Consider the following 22,123-nt stretch of genomic DNA (forward strand, 5'->3'; position numbering starts at 1 on the left):
GCTCCTCCTGTCTGGAATCTGTTCTGAAGTTGTTAAGGCTCTTGGGGCAGCATGGATGACGGTGAGGCTGGCAGTGAGTACAAGGGAGATAGACAGAGACCTAGGACTTACTGGTAGGAACTGGGGACTGGGGCATCCTGCTCCCTGGCCCCGCCCCAACCCAGGCTAACCCCCTCCTACCTCTCATTGAAGTAGGGCACAGTAACAGGGCTTGAGTTCCTGGAATCTTCCCTCTTATACCTGGTGGTAGAAGAGAGGGGGAGGGGAGTACTGTGTGATGTGTGTATGTTGTGTATATGCATACTCACACACATAATACATACATACTTTTGATGGGGGTTGGAGAGGAGAAGGAATGAATACATGAGGCCCTCTAGTGGAAATAGAGGGATCTAAGCAGTTCTCGAATGTTTCCATACAGGCTTATTGGAAAAACTCTCCTTTTTTTTTTTTTAAGATTTTATTTATTTATTTGACAGAGAGAGACACAGCGAGAGAGGGAACACAAGCAGGGGGAGTGGGAGAGGGAGAAGTAGGCTTCCTGCAGAGCGGGGAGCCCAATGCGGTGCTCGATTCCAGGACCCTGGGATCATGACCTGAGCCGAAGGCAGATGCTAAACGACTGAGCCACCCAGGTGCCCCCAAACTCTCCCATTTTTATCAGAAATGTAGCTGCTGAGTAATAGGGCTTGGGAGTATTGTTGCACCTGAACTGGAGATCTGAGGGAGGCAGGGGTTGGAGAAGGTCTGTCTCTCTGCTCCTGTCTCCAGGTCTTAAAAAGACAAGGGCTCTGCTACTCCCCATCCTTTTTCTCCCCTTCCTTTTTTTTTTTAATTATTATTTTAAAGTAATCTCCACACCCAGTATGGGACTTGAACTCACAACACGAGATCGAGTCGCATGCTCCACCCACTGATTGAGCCAGTCAGGCACCCCTATTTCCCCTTCCTATATAACCTCTTTAGTCATAAGGAACCATAAGCACTTTTGAAGGCCCATTATGCACCAGGTCCTGTGCTTAGTTCTGTAGACAGCCAAAGACATAGCCCCGCTTAAGGACTGTACCAAAGAGTGGCTTGGGTGTGTGTGTGTGTGTGTGTGTGTGTGTGTGTGTGTGTGTGTGTAAAGCCTCCCCATTCTAAGCCATCCTAAACATACAATATAAGAAAGAACAAGTCTCCTAGCAGCTCTTCCAGTTTTCTGCCCCTGGACCTCTCATCTAGAATGATACTAAGCCTAAGGCACTCAGCTTTGCTTGCAAACAATGCTAGCAGTGATACCACCCTACCTATGACTTGTGTTTTTCACTCCATCATCCTCGGATATGTCTCTAATTGAAGTTAAATTGCTCCTGTTAAGACTTTTTTTTTTTTTGAGACTTCAAAGTGGGGCACGGGGTGATCTCTCTAAGGAATAGGATGAAATCAGTCATACTCTAGGCTTCTTTGTGTCTTCTTTAGGATCTGTGCTCCATCATATCTCGTCAGTTATTGGTGGGGGTGGGAGGGGAAGAAAGGCCAAGAAACATCGAAGGAGGAGGCGTATAATGCCTACTGTTCCAGGTGCTCATTTCTTTAATCAACCACATCATAAAAATCAGAAAGAAAGAAACCGCAATGAACAAAGGGAAAGGAAAAAACAACAGCCTTGTCTCCCCAGCCTCTTTCTCCTCTTCATTCTCAGGGTGTGTGTGTGGGGGGGTGGGGTGGCACATCCGGGGCCCAGGGCTGGGTCCCAGCAAGTCTGCTGGGCAGACAATTGAGTTTCACTTCCTGTCAAACCCAGAGCTGAGGCAAGATGTCTGGGGGCACAGTGGGGAGGGCCTAGGGTTGGTGGTCAACAGGGGCCACTTTAGGATTCCCTCTTACAGAAAGGTCCGATTGCATCCCTCTAGTTAAAGGCTTCATCCCACACTCTCACCTGTAATAATCATTAGTAACAAGGCTAAGGACAGGATGCTGACTCAGTGACGCTGAAGCACAATTGTTGAAAGAGAGCAGGGGTGAAGGATGGCAGTGCTAGAACACTTGCAATAACTGTGTATTGAATGCAAATCAGTTTTTTTTTTTTTTAAGATTTTATTTATTTATTTGACAGAGACACAGCGAGAGAGGGAACAGAATCAGGGGGAGTGGGAGAGGGAGAAGCAGGCTTCCCGCTGAGCAGGGAGCCCCATGTGGGGCTCGATCCCAGGATCCTGGGATCATGACCTGAGCCGAAGGCAGACGCTCAACGACTGAGCCACCCAGGCGCCCCGCAAATCAGTTTTTAAATGAGTCTTTTTGATACCTTCTGAGTTGGGCCTCTGGTGGAAGTCAAGAAGGTAGAGCATGGTATGGAAGACAAGCTGTGACCTGAGAAAACTTCAAAAGCTTCATGTCAAAGCTTTTAGGAGGTTCCTCGTCAGTCATTACTCTCACCTTTTTTATTTTTTAAGTGGACATACAGTCTAGTGTTAGAGGTAGTTACTAATACTTGCCCCTCTCTACGGGTTCCAGCGGTACAGTTGGACATTAACCTAAGCCAAAGTGGGGGATTTGGAGGAAGGTAAAACAATCAATAACGAAAAAACAATGTAGTAGGGGAGGGCAGAGCCAACACCTGAGGAGAGGAACCTGCAGCTGGCCACTCCCAGGCTGTAGGGGAAACGAGTTCAGCAGGACTTAGCCCTTAAGGAACAACAGCTGCTGAAAAGACAGGGGGAGGGAAAACATTTGGGTTCCTCTAAAGAATAGGGAGGCGCGGGGCAGGGCAGGTCTGCAAAGGGAGTGACCGTGTAAGTCTCGACTACTGGCGAGTTGCCCCCCTTTGGATCCCCAGCGCCCAGACCTGGACGAGGTTCATTAGAATATTAACTGGCTCCGCCCAGAAGCCTTCACCTTGCCCTCTGACCCTGGGGCCCAGCCTGAGGAGGATCCCGGGGTCGAAGGCCAGCAAACTTGGGCCGTCCTCACTACGCCGCCCGAATCCCCGGGGCCGCCCCAGGGGCAGGGCCAGCCAGGGCTGCCCGCCCAACCCGGCCCGCCGCCTCCTTGGTCGTGGAATTCGCCAGCCGCCCTGAGGCTGCGGGGACAGGTGACCGACCGGCAGCACCCTCTGCCTTGCACGCCTCTCTCGCGGATCTCAGTCCGGAGGGTTGAGCTGGGTAGCCGAGGGCAATCGACACGCGATTTCGACCTCCCCACCTTCTAAGAGAGGGTCAGTTGGGGTCTTCCATTCACCCCTGACAACATTGGTGCGCCCCAGTGCGTTCCCGGAGTTTGCGCGCCCCATGTCCCCAAGCCGCTCTGGGACCTGGGTACAGGCTAGGGATTGAAGATTCTCATTTATCAGCCCCACTTTCCGGGTGCAGGTGGGCCTTGCCCCCTTTTCCCTCGAAGGTCCTGGACGAACGGAGAGGGGCCGTGCCTCGGAACTTCTCTCGGCGCCCAGAGGACTCCTTTACACGGAGCAGGCACCCAATATTGGTATCAGTGGCAGTAATAGAGCCTACGGCTTTTATTTTATTCAAGTCTAGCTGCTTCTCCCTTCCTCCTCCACCTCCGTCCACGAAATGGTGTACTCTCCCTTTAAGACTAAAATGGTGGCTGGCTACGATCAGGACTCCACTTCCGGTGGGGAGGGGGGCGGGACCCCAGCCCGCTCACGCCGGAAGTGGTTTGCGTTTTCAAGATGGCGACTCCCTATGTAACTGACGAGACCGGCGGTGAGTGCGGGAGGCGCGGAGCCGCTTCTCCCCGGGCTCTCGGGGCAGGGGTTCGGACTTGGAAAGGGGTCTGTGCCCCACCCATCCCGGGGCCCCTCCTTTTGCCCCGCCCTCCGGACCGCCTTCCTCATTCATTCTTTCCTATGGGGTGTCACCTGCGCCCCCTTCTGGTCTCGTGTTTGGGGGTCTCTGCTTCCGGTCACCCAAACCCTGGGGTCCTTCAGTGCAAGTCCCTGCTCCAGGACCTTCACGGGCCCTTAGCTTTTCTCCAGCAGCTGGAGATCCCATATCTCTTTCGGTTTCTCCAGGCTTGGGAGCTCCTGTACTCTCAGTTCCCTCCAATTCCAGCTTTTCCCCCTGTTCCCCTCCCCCATCTTTCAGCTGTACCTGCCTTCTGCCCTACCCCAGCTCCGTTTTAGTTCTCTTTCTTGAAGCTGTGTGGGTTAAAGACCTCTTCATTGCTATATAATGCTTTTTACATTCTCTCCCTCATCTTCATTTTTGGGTCACTGAGGTTCAGAGGTGTGAAGGGAAGAGGAACCTAATATAACTCTTAAGCTTGAGTTTTCTTCTTGATGGCATCATCCTTCTGTACCTTCTCTGGTGGTGATGGTGATAAAAGTTGAGGGATCTGAGGTGGAAGAAGGCAAACAGGAGGTGTCTAGTGGCCTCTTAAACCCTCTGACAAGTTCATAGAATCCACTGTTACTTCTGGCTAGAGAAGAATTTCTGGCCTGGCTGATTGAGATGCTGAAGTGTCCACTGTGTATGAGGGTTTATGTGTTGAAAACTGAAGTCAGTGTTTTCATTCTGGTTTTGTCCCATCCTAATTTCCTCATCTTTAGAAAAATGTGCATAGGAATATCTACCTAGTGACGATCAAATAAGATTGCATATGTGAAAGCAATTTATAAAATGTACAAGGCGTTACTGTTTTTTGTAGTCTTCACTGCATACATGCAGTCTTCTGTAGAACTGAGACTGTGTATGGTGTGTTTTAAAATGTGCCCTTTATGCTTCTTGCTTTGCTACTTTGCATGTTCTTTACATCTCAGCCCACCCCTCCTATGGTATCTTATGACAAGCCAAGTCTCTGCTACTTCTCTCCAGCCTCACATTTCAAAGTGGTACACAGAACCTCTCTTCTCCTGTTCTCTACTCAGTGGGTCCTTCATCTACTGGCTTCTTTTAATGTGTGCTTTGAAAATATTACTCACTATCCAGTACACTTTATTTTTAACTATTTTCTTTAAACTGATTTCATGATAATCCAGATACCATGTTTCACCCTACCCTCCCACTAAGAGGTATCTTCAGTGCTCTGTGACTATGTAGAAGAGAAGGAATCACACTGCTTTTTTGCTTTCTCTTACTACTTCTAGATCATTGACCTGCCACTGTCACTCTAATCTTTGTGGAAGGTGTTGCCATGCAATTATAGCATTTTCTCTAAAACCTCAGGGTAATCATTTATTGCCCACAAGGGCCCAGACCTATTGCATCACACTTTTTTCTCCACTGTGTTTCTTGCTTTTATTCTCAGTGTCTCCAGCATCTTTGGAATACTCTGATCTTATAGTTCCTCAGCACAAGACGGTTGACTTTCCTTTGTATTTTTTTTTTTTTTAAGTAGGCTCCATGCTCAGTGTGGAGCTTAACGTGCCTTGAACTCATGACCCTGAGATCAAGACCTGAGCTGAGATCAAGAGTTGGCCTCTCAACGAACTGAACCACCCAGGCACCCCTCCTTTGTATTTTTAAAGTAGCTACATATCAGGGGTGCCTGGGGGGCTCAGTCAGTTGAGCGTCCTACTCTTGGTTTCAGCTCAGGTCATGATCTCAGGGTTGTGAGATCCAGCCTGACATCGGGCTCTGGGCTCAGCGCAGAGTCTGCTTGTCCTTCTCCCTCTGCTCCTCCCCCTGCTTGCTCTCTCTCTGTCTCAAATAAATGAATAAAATCTTAAAAAATAAAGTAGCTGCACATCAGAATCAATACAACCGGGACCTCCTCTGTGACATTGCTTCCCTTTCAGGTGCTCTCCATCACTTTAGCCTCCTTACCAGTTACCTTTTTCACTATTTCACATCCACAGAATCTGCTTTGTGCCCTTCTTAGGTTCTTGACCTTTCCCATTTCATCGCATCTACCAGTACCTTCATGACTACCTTTGATGCTGCTCTGCTAGACCTTGGTGACTAGCCACTTTGATACTATCTTCATTGCTTTTCTTCATTTATTTTGATCTTCTGTACTTAGCAAGCACTTCTGTTATCTTGAATCATACCCATCACCTATTTCCTTGGCTTCTATGTCTAGGCCACAGCACATGGCTAGAGAAAAAGCTCAGAACTAGCACTTTCAGTATAATATAACTTAGTGTTAACTTCTGCCAAGATCCCGGCTTCTCTCCAATTCTTTTTTCTTTGCTTATATTCTATCATGGCTATTTCCCCCAACTTTTTCCAGCATTCTGTGACCCTCCCTTTTAATTCTCTCTCTTGTGGCAGATGGCTTCACTTTTTTTTTTCCCACTTTCTATTTCATTGAAAAGTCAAGGCCTATCATTTTTGTCCCTTTTCTGTTCACAGCCTGATTTCTTGAATAACAGGCCTACACATACTGTTTTCATTTCCTTACTGCTTATTTGTCCCGTAATTCTTTAGTTTTGTTTCCAGCGCCAGCCTCTTCTTAGTTGCTAATTCCCTTTTCTAATTGATTGGTGAATAACTTTCATTCTTGAATATATTGTCACACCTTAAATTCAATCTGCCCAAAATCAATATATTTTTTTTCCTTCCTTATTTCTGTTAATGGCACCCTTGTCCTAGCCAAACCAAGATCAACCTTTTTTTTTTTTTTTAAAGATTTTATTTATTTGACAGAGAGAGACACAGTGAGAGAGGGAACACAAGCAGGGGCAGTGGGAGAGGGAGAAGCAGACCTCCTGCCGATCAGGGAGCCCGATGTGGGGCTCCATCCCAGGACTCTGGGATCATGACCTGAGCTGAAGGCAGACGCTTAACGACTGAGCCACCCAGGCGCCCCCAAGATCAACTTTTTGCACCATGTCTCTTTTTAATTTTAAATAGACTTTATTTTTTAGAACAGTATTAGATTTATAGAAAACTTGAGAAAATGATAACAGTCAATTCCCATATACGTTACACTCAGTTTCTCCTATTAACATCTTACATTAGTATGATACCGTTATTAGAATTAATGAACCGATATTGATACATTATTTTTTTTAAAAGATTTTATTTATTTATTTGTCAGCAAAAGAGAGAGAGCCCAAGCAAGGGGAGCGGCAGGCAGAGAGAGAAGCAGGCTTCCCGCTGAGCAAGGAGCCCGATGTGGGGCTCAATCCCAGAACCCTGGGATCATGACCTGAGCCAAAGGCAGCTGCTTAACCAAATTAGCCACCCAGGGACCCCTGATACATTATTATTAACTATAGTCCATACATTATGCAGATTTCCTTAGCTTTTACCTAACTTTCTTTTCTATCCCAGATTCCCATCCCAGATACCACATTACTTTTAGTTCTCATGTCTCCTTAAGCTCCTATTGGCCGTTAACGGTTTCTCAGACTTTCCTTGTTTTTGATGACCTTGACAGTTTTGAGGAGTACTAGTCAAGTATTTTATAGGATGCCTCTCTTTTGGAATTTGTCTGATGTTTTTCTCATAATTAGACTGGGGTTGTGTTTTAGGGGTACAACCTCAGAGGAAAAGTGACATTTTCATCATATCAAGGGACCTATCATAATAATTTTTTTACAGTTGATTCTTACCCTGATCACCTGGCTGAAGTATTGTTTGTAAGGTTTCTCCGCTGTAAAGTTACCCTTTTGATCCTTCTCTTTTCCATACTGTACTCTAGATAAAAGTCTCTGTTCACAGCTGGTACTTAAAGAGTGGGAAGTTACACTTCCTTCCTTAAGGATGGAGTATTTACATACGTTTATTTGGAATTTTTCTGCAGATTTGTCTCTTTTCCATTTATTCAGTCATTTATTTATAGCAATATGGACTTTGGGTTATAATCCTATACTATTTATTTTATTGGTCAAATGTTCCAGCTTTGGACATTGGGAGCTCTTTTAGTTGGCCCTGTGTCCCTTTGACATACCCCCAACAGTGTAGGTTTTTGTTTTTGTTTTTTTTAGCTCTTCCTTACTTTCTGGCACTAGAAGATGCTCCAGGTTCGTCTTTTTGTTTCCTGTCCCAGTCCTAGAATCAGCCATTCTCCAAGGAGCCCCTGTTTCTTTTACTTGAGAATGGTATCAAGAAACCAAGATCAGAGCACTAGGTATTTTTGTTGTATTTGTTGCATCATCTTTTATTCCTCTCATTCCCCATCCCCTGCCATACACCAGTTGTCAGAATGTCATTTTTCTATTCCTACTGCCGTTATCCTTATCCCATCTTCAGTACCTGTCAGCTAGATGGCCTTGGGAATTTTAAACCTTGGGAATCTAAGCTTTAGTTTTCTCATCAATGAAATTGGAATAATAACTCCTACAACATAGGATTATTTGAGAATTAAAATTTAAATGAAAGAAAGTACATTTCTGGTACATAGAAAGTGCCCAGCGAATGGTTCTGTAATTATTACTGTTATGTAATGATATGGATCAGAAGAGATTATATATGCAAAGTATCAAGCATAGTACTTGATTCATTCTGCATGCCTGATAAAATTCCATTTTCCTTTATCCTGAAAATACTGCTGTGACCTCCTAAATAGTTGTCCTATCTCCAGTCTCTCTCTCTGTTCCAGTTCATATGACACACTGTTGCCAGATTACTGTTTCTTAAGTACAGATTTACGTATGTAATTTTTGTTCAATATAAATCATTCACCCAGAGTCTACTGTTTAATTTGGCACATATCCTTCTGATCTTTATTTTTTCTGTGCACTTTAAAACATTTTTGAATTAGATGGTATATACAATTATATTTTGCCTTCTCATTTAACCTTATGCCATAAATATTTTTCCTTACTCTTTGTAAACGTTTTAAAAAATACTGGCAGAGTGTTTTATTTTATTTTTTTATTTTTATTTTTTTAGATTTTATTTATTTGACAGCACAAGTAGGCAGAGTGGCAGGCAGAGGGAGAGGGAGAAGCAGGCTCTCCACTGAGCAGAGAGCTGGACGTGGGGCTCGATCCCAGGACCCCAGGATCATGACCTGAGCCGAAGGCAGCCACTTAACCGACTGAGCCACCCAGGTGCCCCTGGCAGAGTGTTTTATTGTTTGGGCACGCACCCTCTCTTATGTTTCTTCTGTTACGGAAGTTCTATTTTATTTATTTATTTATTTAAAAGATTTTATTTATTTGTCAGAGAGAGAACACGAGCAGGGGGAGCGGCAGGCAGAGGGAGAGGGAGAAGCAGGCTCCGCGCTGAGCAGGGAGCCCAATGTGGGACTCAGTCCCAGGACCCTGGGACCATGACCTGAGCCAAAGGCAGACGCCACCCAAGCATCCCTGTTATTGAACTTTTAGATTGTTTCCAGGATTTTTGTTAGAAGAACTCTATGAATATTTTTTTTTAAGATTTTTATTCATTTGACAGAGAGAGAGAATGAGAGAGGGAACACAAGTAGGGGGAGCAGGAGAGGGAGAAGCAGGCTTCCCGCCTAGCAGGGAGCCCGATGCGGGGCTCGATCCCAGGACCCTGACCTGAGCCGAAGGCAGCTGCTTAACCGACTGAGCCACCCAGGCACCCCGTCTATGAATATTTTTGTGCATAAATTTTTGCCTGCATTTAGGGTTATTTCCTTAGGATTGAGTTCCCAGAAGTACAATTACTGGGTTAGAGGCTACAAGCATTTATTGACTTATTAATTATAAAGTTAATTCATGTTGATTGTAGGAACCTTGGAAAATGTTTTTGTAAGCAGTAAAAAATATAATTCACACGCATATTTGATATTCTAGAACCCAAAGGTAACTATAGTTATACTTCCTTTTGGTTTTCTTTCTGTGCACATATGTAGCGTATCTATATTTTACATAATTGGGATCATACCAAATGGCTATATTTCCCAAAATATGATCCTTGGAATGCTTAGTAGTCCTACGAGGTGTGCTACAAAATAAGTAAAAACAAGATAAATAACATAAATAAGGTTCCTGTGGTCAAATTTGGGAAGACTGTAAATCACATTCCTATTGTGGATATTCACATGAATAAGAACACATTAAGTCCTGCTGATAAAAACAAAATTGTTTTTCTGTGTTTAACCCAGAATTGCCCAAACTATTTAACAATTTTTGGGGATAACCTTTGTTAATATCTTATGGAAGTAGTGTTTTATATAACAAAAGCTTTGGAAAATGCTGGGAAATGATAGGGCTGCCTTTATTGTCCTGCTATGTTAGCCAAATTGCTTTCTAAAGGGTTTTACCACCAACAATATATGACTATGCTGGTTTAACCACGTCTTTGACCGCACTGGTATTCTCATCTTCAAAAATTCTACTACTCTGACAGATGGAAATTGTATTTTATTGTTTTATATTTATATTTTCTTTGATTATTAGTGAGGTTGAACTTTTTTGTATCTTTTTCATTTATAACACTATATGCAATAGTAGTGTAAAATGCACAACTTTTGGAACAAACCCACAGCCTGGGTTTGAATTCTGCAGCTTATTGACTAACTTTGGGCAAGCTATTAAATTTCTCATCATCTCTCTTTTTGGAATTGATTGTGAAATTTACGTATGTAAATTCGCTTTTAGATACTCTTTAATATGAGCACAAACCACTTTTCGGTATAGTATCACCACATACTAGGTCTCTGCTTGTAACTCCCAGTGAAACTGGGCTATGTGGTATAAGACAGGCAGAATACCATTGTGCCGTTGTGATCTTGGACACATCTTTAACCTCTTGAAGACTCTTAATCTCAGCTGTAGATGATAATATCTACCCATTGTCTAGATTCAATAAAGCAATATATATAAAGTTCCTGATGCACTGTAGCCACTTATTAATAAATGCTCTTTTCTAACTGTTCTTAACATACTGTGAGTTTTCCACTGCTATGATTTTGCTTGTTGTTACTCCTCTTAGAAGGCCCTTTCCCTTCTTTTCTCTGCCTGCAGAAATATCAGCCACTGATTTGTTATTGTTGTTATTACTGCTACCTAGCATTTAAGGTCAGGTCCCTGAGATTCTCCTGATTTTCTGTCACCTTCCCCCATCAAATAGGGTGTGATTATTTATTCTCTTGAAATCTAGTACCAGTATGTATCAGTGTCTCTTAAGATACCAAAGACATTTATATTTTTGTTTTATTCCTTGCCTAACTTGTCCACCCTCTTTCTTAGGCAATAAATTGCTTGATTTTTTTTTTAAGATTTTATTTATTTATTTGACAGAGAGAGCACAAGCAGGGGGAGCAGCAGAGGGAGAGGGAGAAGCAGGCTCCCCGCTGAGCAGAGAGCCCGACTCTGGGATCATGACCTGACCCGAAGGCAGCCACTTAACCGACTGAGCCACCCAGATGCCCAGATTGCTTTAAAGTAGGGACCATTTTACTCCCTCTTGGTAATCCCTATAGCACTTAGTAGGGTACTTTTCTCATAGGAAGCTTTCTTTTTTTTTTTTTAAATTATTTATTTATTTGAGACAGAGAGAATGAGAGAGAGCACATGAGAGGGGGGAGGGTCAGAGGGAGAAGCAGACTCCCTGCGGAGCAGGGAGCCCGATGCGGGACTCGATCCCGGGACCCTGGGATCATGACCTGAGCCGAAGGCAGCTGCTTAACGACTGAGCCACCCAGGCGCCGCTCATAGGAAGCTTTCGATAAGTGTTTATTACATTTAATTTATTTGTAGTCTGGTTTCTGACTACTCTGCTTTTCTGAAGCTGTATTCTTGGAGATAACTAGAAATTTCCAAATTGCCAAAATCAGTAATCTTTTTCTACTCCATTTTCCTTTTCCTTAATCTCTGTGCATTATTCAGTACCCTTAATCAGCTACCCTTAAAACTCTTTTGGTCTCCATGGCATAACACCGTCCTAGTTCTTCTCTCCTAGAATTGTTTTCTGTTACTGCTGACACCTTTTCTTTCTTGAGGAAGATGATCATGACCATTTTTCCAGGGTCATGTCTCCATATTGGATCTTCTCTTTCTGTATTTTCTCCAAGTGTTAGAAACCACATCTTGGTGTTATAATTCTTGGCCCTGAGATCATCCCAGGGTCAGATTTGTCACACAGATCTCCTTTCTTACTTGAAACAGGTCACAGGGATTCAACACACCTTTAACAGTCACTTCCACCTAACCCCTTAGAGTTCTCCCAGGCCTTGCTCGCTTCACTATGTCCCTGCCACCCCGAAAACAAGGCCCTTTTACAGTTTAAGGCAACAGATTAAGGATTACAAAACAGCAGATGTGGGAAAATAGCTAAATTTACCAAGTTCTTATAGTAGCAGTCTCTAATCTGTAGTTTCTTTCTCAAGGGGGTTACTGACAATCCTGATATCCTGCCCTTGGTTTTTATTTCTAGGGGTAGGAATCTCCAAACCACTCCCTTCATTTTGACTTTACCTTTGGATACCATGAAGGCCAGAGGATGGAACCAAGAGAACATAAAATAGGTGCTCCTTTGTGATAATGGGCTATTTGCATCTCAGGGCTTCCAGTTAGGATGGCCATTCAAGAAGCTTCTGCCCGTCTTTAATCACGTTCCATCTTTACTAGTCTTAAGCCTTGAAGTATAATCTTTGTGCAGTTATCTTATTTATGTTTCTAGCATTGTCCTTTTCTCCTTAATTTCATGTAAAACACTCCCTGTCTAGAATTGAATTAGTTATTTTCACAAAGTTGTCATCTTCTCTGGACTTTCTTTCGGGTGGTGGTGGTGGTGTTTGTTTTAATTCCAGTATAATTAACATACAGGGTTGTATTAGCTTCAGGTATTGGATTTTCTTTGTGTCAGTGATTTTTATCCTACAAATTTTGCACATTCACGAGTGATACTATAATTAGTTTGTGTTCTTTTTTGTTTCCTTTCTTCCTCACTAGAATGCGTGATACAAAAAGGCAAGACCCTTGCTTGCTTTATTCATTGTTGTATCCCTAGCTCCTGTTACAGTGCCTGGCGCAACACCCAGTGCTCAATAAACATTTAAAATCCATGTGTGAATAAATATTATTACCATATGCCCAATTTACCCACAGTTATGTTGTGAAAAATAAGAGAATACATGTGAAAAGCACCAGATTAAACCCATTACAGCACTGTTTCAATTATCTCGTCTATTTCAAATCTTGGCAGTCTTCAGGTCCTGTTGACTTCTTCATAATGAATTTCTCTTTCATTTTCCTTTCAGTACCCATAGAGACTATTTAAATCAGTTTTTCTCTATGGTGGTTGTTATTTTCATTTGTTCTACTTTTAGTTTCTATTATACATTTTGAGGTTAATCCTCAAGCACTGCTTTGAGCAGATCCTGTGTACTCTGGTTTTGGCCTTGAGTGTTCTCCCACAGTCTGAAGCTTAAGTGCAAACTCGAGGAGATTGGATACCTTTCATATCCTGACTAATTTACTTCTAGTCTCTTTTCCCATTACATGTGCTTTTTGCCCTAAATATACTAGGTTTTTGTTCTCTAATATGATGCTTTAATTAATTAATTAATTAATATATTTTTATGGGAGGGGAGAGGGTCAGAAGGAGAAGCAGTCTCCCTGCTGAGCCGGGAGCCCGATGTGGGACTCGATCGCAGGATTCTGGGATCATGACCTGAGCTGAAGGCAGTCGCTTAACCAACTGAGCCAGCCAGGCACCCTACTTATTTATTTAAAAGAAAACATTTTTTTTAAAGATTTTATTTTTAAGTAATCTTTATACCAAATGTTGGGCTTGAATTTGCAATCCCGAGATCAGGAATCCCATGTTCTACTAACTGAGCCAGGCAGGTGACCCTCTTTATTTATTATTGAGTTAATTACAGCCTTCTATAGGCCAGGCCCTTTGCCTCAGAGATCAAAGACAAAGTCTCTGCTCTCAAGGAAGTAGGCAATTATGTTAAACATTAGAGCATGATAAAGGCCAGAACAGGTGCTGTGCACAAATGGCTACTTTTAACCTGGCTTGGGGTGGGAAGGTCAGGGAAGACCTCACTGAGGAGTTTATACTTGAACTTGACCTTTAAAGACCAATAGGAATTAACTAAGCTAAGAATCAAGGAAAGTCTATTCCAGGCCAAAGGAAGCAAAAGCAAAAAGGCATAGAGAATAGAGACACAGGTCTGGTAAGATTTGTGAATATTCAGTGGCTGGAGCAGAGTGTGAGTGACTAAGTGCTGAGAGACTGGAGACTAGCAAGGCCTTTTGTGTGTAGTCCCGTCCTCCATGTAAATACCCTGAGGGCAACAGGAATCCAGAAGGAATTTTAAGCAGGGTCCTTACTAGTCTGATTGGTCCTTTTGTGTTGTCCCATATGCCTGAAATACTTCCCTTTTTTGTCTTTTCTCGTAACTACACTCCCCCCCCCCCCCGCCCCGACCTCCACCTGTCTAAATCCTGCTCATCTTCCAAAGATCACAACAGGTCTGTTTGTCCTCCACAAAATCTTTATAAATCACCAGGTCAAAAGTAATTTCACTCTCCGTTGTGTACCCCTTCTCCAAACCATTTAGGTTTGAAACCTAAAATGAGATTTTTTTTTTTTAAAGATTTTATTTATGGGGCGCCTGGCTGGCTCAGTTGGTTAAATGCCTGCCTTCAGCTCAGGTCATGGTCTCGGGGTCCTGGGATGAAGATGCACACCTCCCTCCGCCCCCCCCTCCGCCCCATGGGGCACCCTGCTTAGCAGGGAGTCTGCTGCTCCCTCTCCCTCTGCCCCTCCCCCACCCCCTGCTCAGGCGTGCTCTTTCTCTCTGAAATAAATAAAATCTAAAAAAAAAAACAACCAAATGAATATAAAGTTAAAAAAAGATTTTAAGTAATTTCCACACCCAACATGGGATTTGAACTCACAACTCTTGAGATCAGGAGTTGCATTCTCCACTGACTAAGTTAGCCAGACGCCCTTAAAATGAGATATTTTTAAAACCCACAATATAACAACATTAGTGGGCATTCTTAAAAAGAAAGATTATGCGATGCCTGGGTGGCTCAGTCAGTTAAACGTCTGCCTTCGGATCAGGTCATGATCCCATGGTCCTAGGACTCGCATCTGGTTCCTTGCTCAGTGGGGAGTCTACATCTCTGCCTGCCTCTCTCTGACAAATAAATAAACAAAATCTTAAAAAAAAAAAAGATTATTTATAATCATCACCTGACAACTTTTCATATTGCACATTCTTTTCTAAACTTAAAAATATGCAAAACATTTAATAATTGAGATCATGGTATATTTATATAGTTTTATTATGTTTCACATGTCACATTATGTGATTTAAAATTTTATTATCAGGGTGCCTGGGTGGCTCAGTTGGTTAAGCGACTGCCTTCGGCTCAGGTCATGATCCTGGAGTCCCTGGATCGAGTCCCGCATCGGGCTCCCTGCTCGGCAGGGAGTCTGCTTCTCCCTCTGACCCTCCTCCCTCTCATGCTCTCTGTATCTCATTCTCTCTGTCTCAAATAAATAAATAAAATCTTTAAAAAAAAAAAATTTTATTATCATTCCTTGAAATTATATCATGTCTCTTTGAAGTTTATTTTTAAGTAATCTGTACACCCAACATGGGACTTGAACTTGCCACCCCGAGATCAAGAGTCACACACTCTTCTGACTTAGCCAGCCAGGTGCTGGATGTATTTTTAGTGGATGTGTTCTACACTGTTCCTATATATCTGGACTTGAAGTTTGTTTTTAATTTTTAGCTCTTTATAGATAATGCCATAATTTTCCCATGATTATCTCTCCCTTCTCTTTTTTCTTTTTTTAGAATTAATCTCTGCAGCACTCATTTTATTTTTAAAAAGATTTTATTTATTTGTCTCAGAGAGAGAGAGGGAGAGAGCACAAGCAGGGGGAGGGGCAGACAGAGGGAGAAGCAGGCTCCCCGCTGAGCAAGGAGCCTGCCGTGGGACTCGATCCCAGGACCCTGGGATCATGACCGGAGCTGAAGGCAGACGCCTGACTGAGACAACCAGGCGTCCCATCCCTTTCTTGTTTTTATTTTTATTTTTTTCTGTTGGAAGTATTTCCTTATGCTAAATTCTCAAGGTTGGAATTACTAAAAGTGTTGAATTATTTTTTACTTTAGCCCCTTACCCCTCCCACATCAGTGACTTCCCAGGTGTTGTTGATTCTTTGATAATGGATCTGGCATGGGTCTCGTCCTTTCCCTTCTCACCAGTTCAGCCAGTTCTGTGTCTCATGCCAGGGTCATTGCACCCTTTTTTCCCCTGATTTCCTGAGTCTCCAGTGTTTTCCCTTGCCAATTCACCTTTTCATCCTGCCAGATTAATTGCCCTAAAACACTGCTTTGGATAAAAGAGTCATTCATTGGACAAATATTTATTAAATGCATACCATGTGCCAGATATTAAACTCCTTAGCTGGCATTTAAAGGTCTGAATGTCCACCCCCCTCATCTGCTTTACACCAGCCCTCTGATTCAGCCACCATCTCCTGAACATGCCATCTCCGTTCCTATGGGTGACATTTTGTTTCAGGATGAGCTTCTATTTCGAATCCATTCTGCCTCCTTGTTTACTTACATGAGTTTGACTCTTTAAAGCCCAGCTCCAGTCAGTCCTCCCTCTATGAAGCGTCACCTTTTTCATTCTTCAGTTTATACTCTTGTCTTTAAACTGTTGGATTTAAGCAAGTGTTACCCTCAGTGCCTCTCTTTCATTCACCAGGTAAACTTCAAATTTCTCAACGTTGTGTTGAAGGCTTTCCAAGATTTGGCCCCATTTTTTTATTATTCCCTAACACAAACTGTCTGATTCACCCAGAGTCCTCTTTTTGTTCTCTCAATACTCCACGCCCCTTCCCACATCCATGCCTTTCTTTGCTTGCTTGTTCTTTGTCCGGTCTCTTCTACCTGTCAGATCTTACCCATTTTCTTTAACAATTATTTTTAGTTTTAATTTATTAATGATACTTGCATTTTGAACAAAAAGCCAATTCATAGAACAATATATAATCCATATGGAAGGACTTAGACTTGACTTTTTTTTTTTAAAGATTTTATTTAATCATCTGACAGAGAGAGCACAAGCAGGGGGAACAGCAAGGAGAGGGAGAGGGAGAAACAGACTCCCTGCTGAACAGAGAGCCTGACATGGGGCTCTGGCTCGATCCCAGGCCCCTGGGATCATGACCTGAGCTGGAGGCAGATGCTTAACCGACTGAGCCACCCAGGTGCCTCTAGACTTGATTTTTTACTTTTCTTTTACAAATCTTTCTTTTTACAAAAGTAATACCTAAAGAAAAAAAAAAGTAGTACATGGGACGCCAGGCTGGTTCAGTTGATGGAGCATGTGACTTCCTCTCAGGGTTGTGAGTTCAAGCCCCAACGTTGGGTGTGGAGCCTTCTTCAAAAAACCAAACAAAACACAACACATAATACAAGATAATATATGTATATATAAGATTTTTAAAAACATATTAATGGTATAAGTAAAGATATCTATGAGGGCAGAAAGTATATATGTTAATGATTAATGGTTTCTATTACCTCTTCTTCCAGGTTGCCCCTCTTAAGATAACCAGCATTAAAGGCTTGGTACCTTGGTATGTGTCCTTCCACACCTTTCTCCTTGCCCCAGTGCATAGACCGTATGAACTGTTAAGTGCTACTCCTTGCCCCAACGAGACTGGGAGCATACCTTACAGCAGCAGTTCTCAAAATGTTGTCCAGGACCCTTGGAGGTTCCCTAAGACCCTTTCAGGAGGTCTGCAAGCATAACTATTTTTATTATATACTAAGATGTTGATTGCCTTGTTTTGCTGGGTTGACATTTGCTCTGAGGGTGTAAAAGCAAAGGCGGACGGAACTGCTGGCCCCTTAGCACTAATCAAGGTAGTTACACCAGCTCCCACTCATTGTGCTCTTCACTGCCACATGCTTGCAGTAAATAATGCCAGTTTCACTTAATATCCTTGATTAGGGGCGCCTGGGTGGCTCAGTTGGTTAAGTGTCTGCCTTTGGCTTGGATCGTGGGTCCTGGGATTGAGCCCCACGTCGGTCTCCCTGCTCATCGGGAGCCTGCTTCTCCCTCTCCTCCCCGCTTGTGCTCTCTCTATATATATCTCTGTCACCTAAATAAAATCTAAAAAAAAAAAAAAGAATATCCTTGATTAAACACTAAGATTTACTAATTTTATTAAACCCTGGCCCTTGAATACACATCTTTTTACTTTTTTCCAGCTTTATTGAAATATAATTGATATATAACATTGTATAGATTTAAGGTGTGCAATGTGATGATTTGATACATGTATAGTTTCTGAAATGTTTACCACAATAAGGTTAATTAACACATCCTTCACATAATTACCATTTTGTTGTTGTTAAAGTCTACTCTCGCAGCAACTTTCAAGTATACAATACAGTTCTGTTAATGATGGTTACCATGCTGTACCTTAGATTCCCCAGAACTTACTCATTTTATAACTGAAAGTTACTCATCTTTTTAATGTTCTCTGTGGACTAACTGGGAAATGAGGATGAAACACTCGGCTGCATACTGAAGTAAGGTGGGGTCTTAAGGAAAAGCACTGGCGCAGTTGTCCACCAGTTGCAAGCTAAACAGGCTTCCTTTTCACGGAACACCATTTTTATGTATAAGAACTGCTGACAAACTCATAATTGAGAACTGGGTATCTGATAGGCATTTTCCTGAAAATGAGGGAAGTGAGCCTGTCATTTCAAGGAAAACAACTGACAGTATTTGTTGCCAGTGGTAAAATTCAAGCCTTCAAGTAAAATTTAGAATTCTGGAAAACTTGTATTTGCCACTGTGAGCTTGACAATTTGCCAGTAAAGACTTTTCTGGTGAGATTAACAGGTATGTTTGTTTTTTTAAAGATTTATTTATTTATTTTTGAGAGAGAGAGAGCGAGCATGAGCAGGAGGAGCAGAGGGAGAGAGAATCTTAAGCTGACTCCAAGCTGAGCTTTGAGCCTGATGCAGGGGCTTGATCTCTTAACCCCCAGACCACCACCCGAGCCGATACCAAGAGTCAGATGCTTAGGGCGCCTGGGTGGCTCAGTTGGTTGAGTGATTGTCTTCGGCTCGGGTCATGATCCTGGAGTCCCAGGATCGAGTCCCACATCGGGCTTCCTGCTCAGCAGGGAGTCTGCTTCTCCCTCTGGCCCTCCCCCCTCTCATGCTCTCTCTCTCAAATAAATAAATAAATAAAATCTTTAAAAAAAAAAAAAAGAGTCAGATGCTTAATTGACTACCACCCAGGCAGCCTGTTTTTTTTTTTTAAGGTTTATTTATTTTGGGGGGGTCAGAGGGAGAGAATCTCAAGCAGACTCCCGGCTGAGCATGGAACCTGACGCATGGCTCCATCCCATGACCCTGAGATCATGACCTGAGCCAAAACCAAGAGTTGGACACTTAACCAACTGAGCCACGCAAGGCCGCTGGTTTTTTTTTTTTTTTTTAATATTGCATAGTAAAATGGATAATATTACAAAACAAGAGCGGAAGGGGGAGCCTGAAAGAAAAAACTTTGAGGATCACTACTCTACACATTGTCCTGCCACTTGCTTTTTCACTTAGTATATCATGAGCACCATTCAAGCCAGAGTCAGTGCATTTATATCTTGACATTCTTTTTCATAACAGCATGGTGTTCCATCATGTGGATGATCCACATGTATTCGGGCACTCGGATATTGATGGCCATCCAAGTTGCTTTCGGTTTTTCCTATTTTAAGTAATGCAGCAACAAACATCCTTTACATATATCCTTGTGTACTGGTGCTTTTATATTCGTAGGATGGATCCTTAAAAGTTGACCTGTTTTTCATGACCTATCTTAATAAAACTTCCCCTCTCTACATCTCCAGTCCTTTCTCCTTCCTACAGTTCTTGTTTTTGCCCCCTTTTGGCCTCTTATTCAGTTACTGCCTTTTGATGCCCCCATGCTATTGTCTTGTGTTGTTGTTTTTTTTTAAACTCTTCCTCTTTGCCTGTCCTATCTTGCCAGCTAGAGATTAAAAGTAGAAAATAGTATAAAAATAGAAACTCCTGGGGGCCTGGGTGGCTCAGCTGGTTAAGCGTGCAACTCTTGGTTTCGGCTCAGGTCATGATCTCAGGGTGGTGAGACTAAGCCCGCACCGGGCTCTGCACTCAGCAGGGAGTCTGCTTGAAGATTCTCTCCCTCTGTCCCTCCCCCAGTGCGCACGCATGCTCTCTTTCTCTAATAAATAAATAAAATCCTTAAAAAAAAAAAAAAAGAAACTCCTGAGGGTGGGGATGGTGTTTGGGCACTCAGTGAATAATGACAAGAGAGGGATTGAAGGTTGATGAGAGAAAAGGATGCCTTCATGGTTGCATCTAGTGGCTGGATGGATGCTAAGGAAAGCTGTGTGCATTCATGCATTGTTTCAAATTGGAAACTATTTGAAAATTAGGAAGAGTAACTATGTAACTTAATTCTCTCATTGCAGGCAAATACATCGCCTCAACACAACGACCTGACGGGACCTGGCGCAAGCAACGGAGGGTGAAAGAAGGCTATGTGCCCCAGGAGGAAGTCCCAGTGTGCGTGATTAGGCGTGAGAAGGGGGTACTTAATGGGGTCCCTACAGAAAAGAAGACTCTCCTGATCCCAAGACCCTAGGAAATGGAAGGAGGGAGCAACCATCTGACAAAGAAGAGGAGAGGGGCTGAGATTCAGGGATGCGGGAGGGGGGTTACAAATGCCTAGTCCTGTTCCTATGGCTTCTGTTCTTCAGAACCTCCAAATAGCATTCAGAGACCAGGAACTTTGAGACCTAGAGACCTTCCCATAGCCTGCAGAACAGGGGAAAATTGCAGAGGGACCACAGGAGAGGAAAGAAGCAAGAAAGTGAAAAGGCTCAAGTGGGGATTTGGAAGGTTAAGAAAAGGGCTCCAAAAGGCAGTGATTCTTTGAGAACTGTTGACCTCTCTTCCCTGCAGGTATGAGAACAAGTATGTGAAGTTTTTCAAGAGTAAGCCAGAACTGCCCCCAGGTCTGAGCCCTGAGGCCACTGCTCCTGTCACCCCGTCCAGGCCCGAAGGGGGCGAACCAGGCCTCTCCAAGACAGCCAAACGCAACCTGAAGCGGAAGGAGAAGCGGCGGCAGCAGCAGGAGAAGGGGGAGGCGGAGGCCTTGAGCCGGACTCTCGATAAGGTGTCTTTGGGAGAGACTGCGCAGCTCCCCAGTGCTCCGCAGGGCTCCCGGGCAGCCCCTGCAGCTGCCTCTGAGCAGCCTGACTCAGCCGTCACCACTGAGAAGGCCAAGAAGATCAAGAGCCTAAAGAAGAAGCTTCGGCAGGTGGAAGAGCTGCAGCAGCGGATCCAGGCTGGGGCAATCAGCCAGCCCAGCAAAGAGCAGCTGGAGAAGCTAGCGAGGAGGAGGGCACTACAGGAGGAGCTCGAGGACTTGGAGCTGGGCCTGTGAGGCCTTTGGGGAGGGGGGGATGGACTGCAGAACAAACCAGGGGGCGCTCTGGGGTCCTGGGGAATGTGGGCAGCCTCGGTCAGGAGGGGGTACCCCCGTACTGACTCCCACCTCTCCTGGCCCAACTCCGTCCTCCAGAGCCGAGCCTCGCTGTCATTCCTTCCCTCTTCTTCCCAACTCCGATTTTTTGGACTTTTCTCCCTCCCATTCCCAGTGTTGAAAATCTCAGTGACTACCCCAGGTACCTTTGCTGCTGATTGGGTGTCTTGTTGAAAAGAAGATTGGGTGGGTGGGAATCTCTTGCAGAACTGAGGTCGAGGGTAGGGGGAGTACACCCAAGTCTTGGAGTCTTGGTTCCTGTTCACAGTGTTTATGGGTTATTTCTCCCTCCATCCCTCACCTTTTTTTTTTTTTTTTTTTTTTTTTGAAGAACAGAATAAACTCAAGTAGACAACATGTCTGGCTTTGTCCCTCTCTTTTCAGCTTCTAGGCTTCTAGCAGTTGTTTTATTTCCTTCAGTTTGGTACAGGAAGACAAGTGTTGGGAGTAATATTACTTTTAATTTATTTTATTTTATTTTATTTTTTTTAAGATTTTATTTATTTGACAGAGAGAGAGAGAGAGAGAGAACACAAGTAGGGAGAGTGGCAGGCAGAGGGAGAGGGAGAAGCAGGCTCTCCGCCGAGCAGGGAGCCAGACACAGGGCTCGATCCCAAGACCCCAGGATCATGACCTGAGCCAAAGGCAGCCGCTTAACCAACTGAGCCACCCAGGTGCCCCTTTATTTTATTTTTTAAAGATTTTGTTTATTTGAGAGAATGAGAC

General features: G+C 43.6%; 1 protein-coding gene across 1 annotated transcript; it reads left to right on the forward strand.

Moving 5' to 3' along the window:
* Positions 1-3,670: 3,670 nt before the first annotated feature.
* Positions 3,671-21,692, forward strand: PYM1 (PYM homolog 1, exon junction complex associated factor). Its single transcript, XM_021687235.1, has 3 exons — positions 3,671-3,707; positions 20,322-20,415; positions 20,815-21,692. Exons 1-3 carry the CDS (start codon positions 3,674-3,676, stop codon positions 21,296-21,298), a joined length of 612 nt encoding a protein of 203 aa, XP_021542910.1. The 5' UTR covers positions 3,671-3,673; the 3' UTR covers positions 21,299-21,692.
* The last annotated feature ends 431 nt before the right edge of the window (positions 21,693-22,123 follow it).

This window comes from Neomonachus schauinslandi, chromosome 5 (assembly GCF_002201575.2).
Source record: "Neomonachus schauinslandi chromosome 5, ASM220157v2, whole genome shotgun sequence".
In the NCBI taxonomy this organism is placed as follows: Eukaryota; Metazoa; Chordata; class Mammalia; order Carnivora; family Phocidae; genus Neomonachus; species Neomonachus schauinslandi.

Coding starts and splice junctions, on each gene's coding strand:
- PYM1 (XM_021687235.1), top strand. CDS start 3,674: ATGGCGACTCCCTATGTAACTGACGAGACCGGCG. Junction 3,708..20,321: donor TGTAACTGACGAGACCGGCG/GTGAGTGCGGGA, acceptor CTCTCATTGCAG/GCAAATACATCGCCTCAACA. Junction 20,416..20,814: donor CCCCAGGAGGAAGTCCCAGT/GTGCGTGATTAG, acceptor TCTTCCCTGCAG/GTATGAGAACAAGTATGTGA.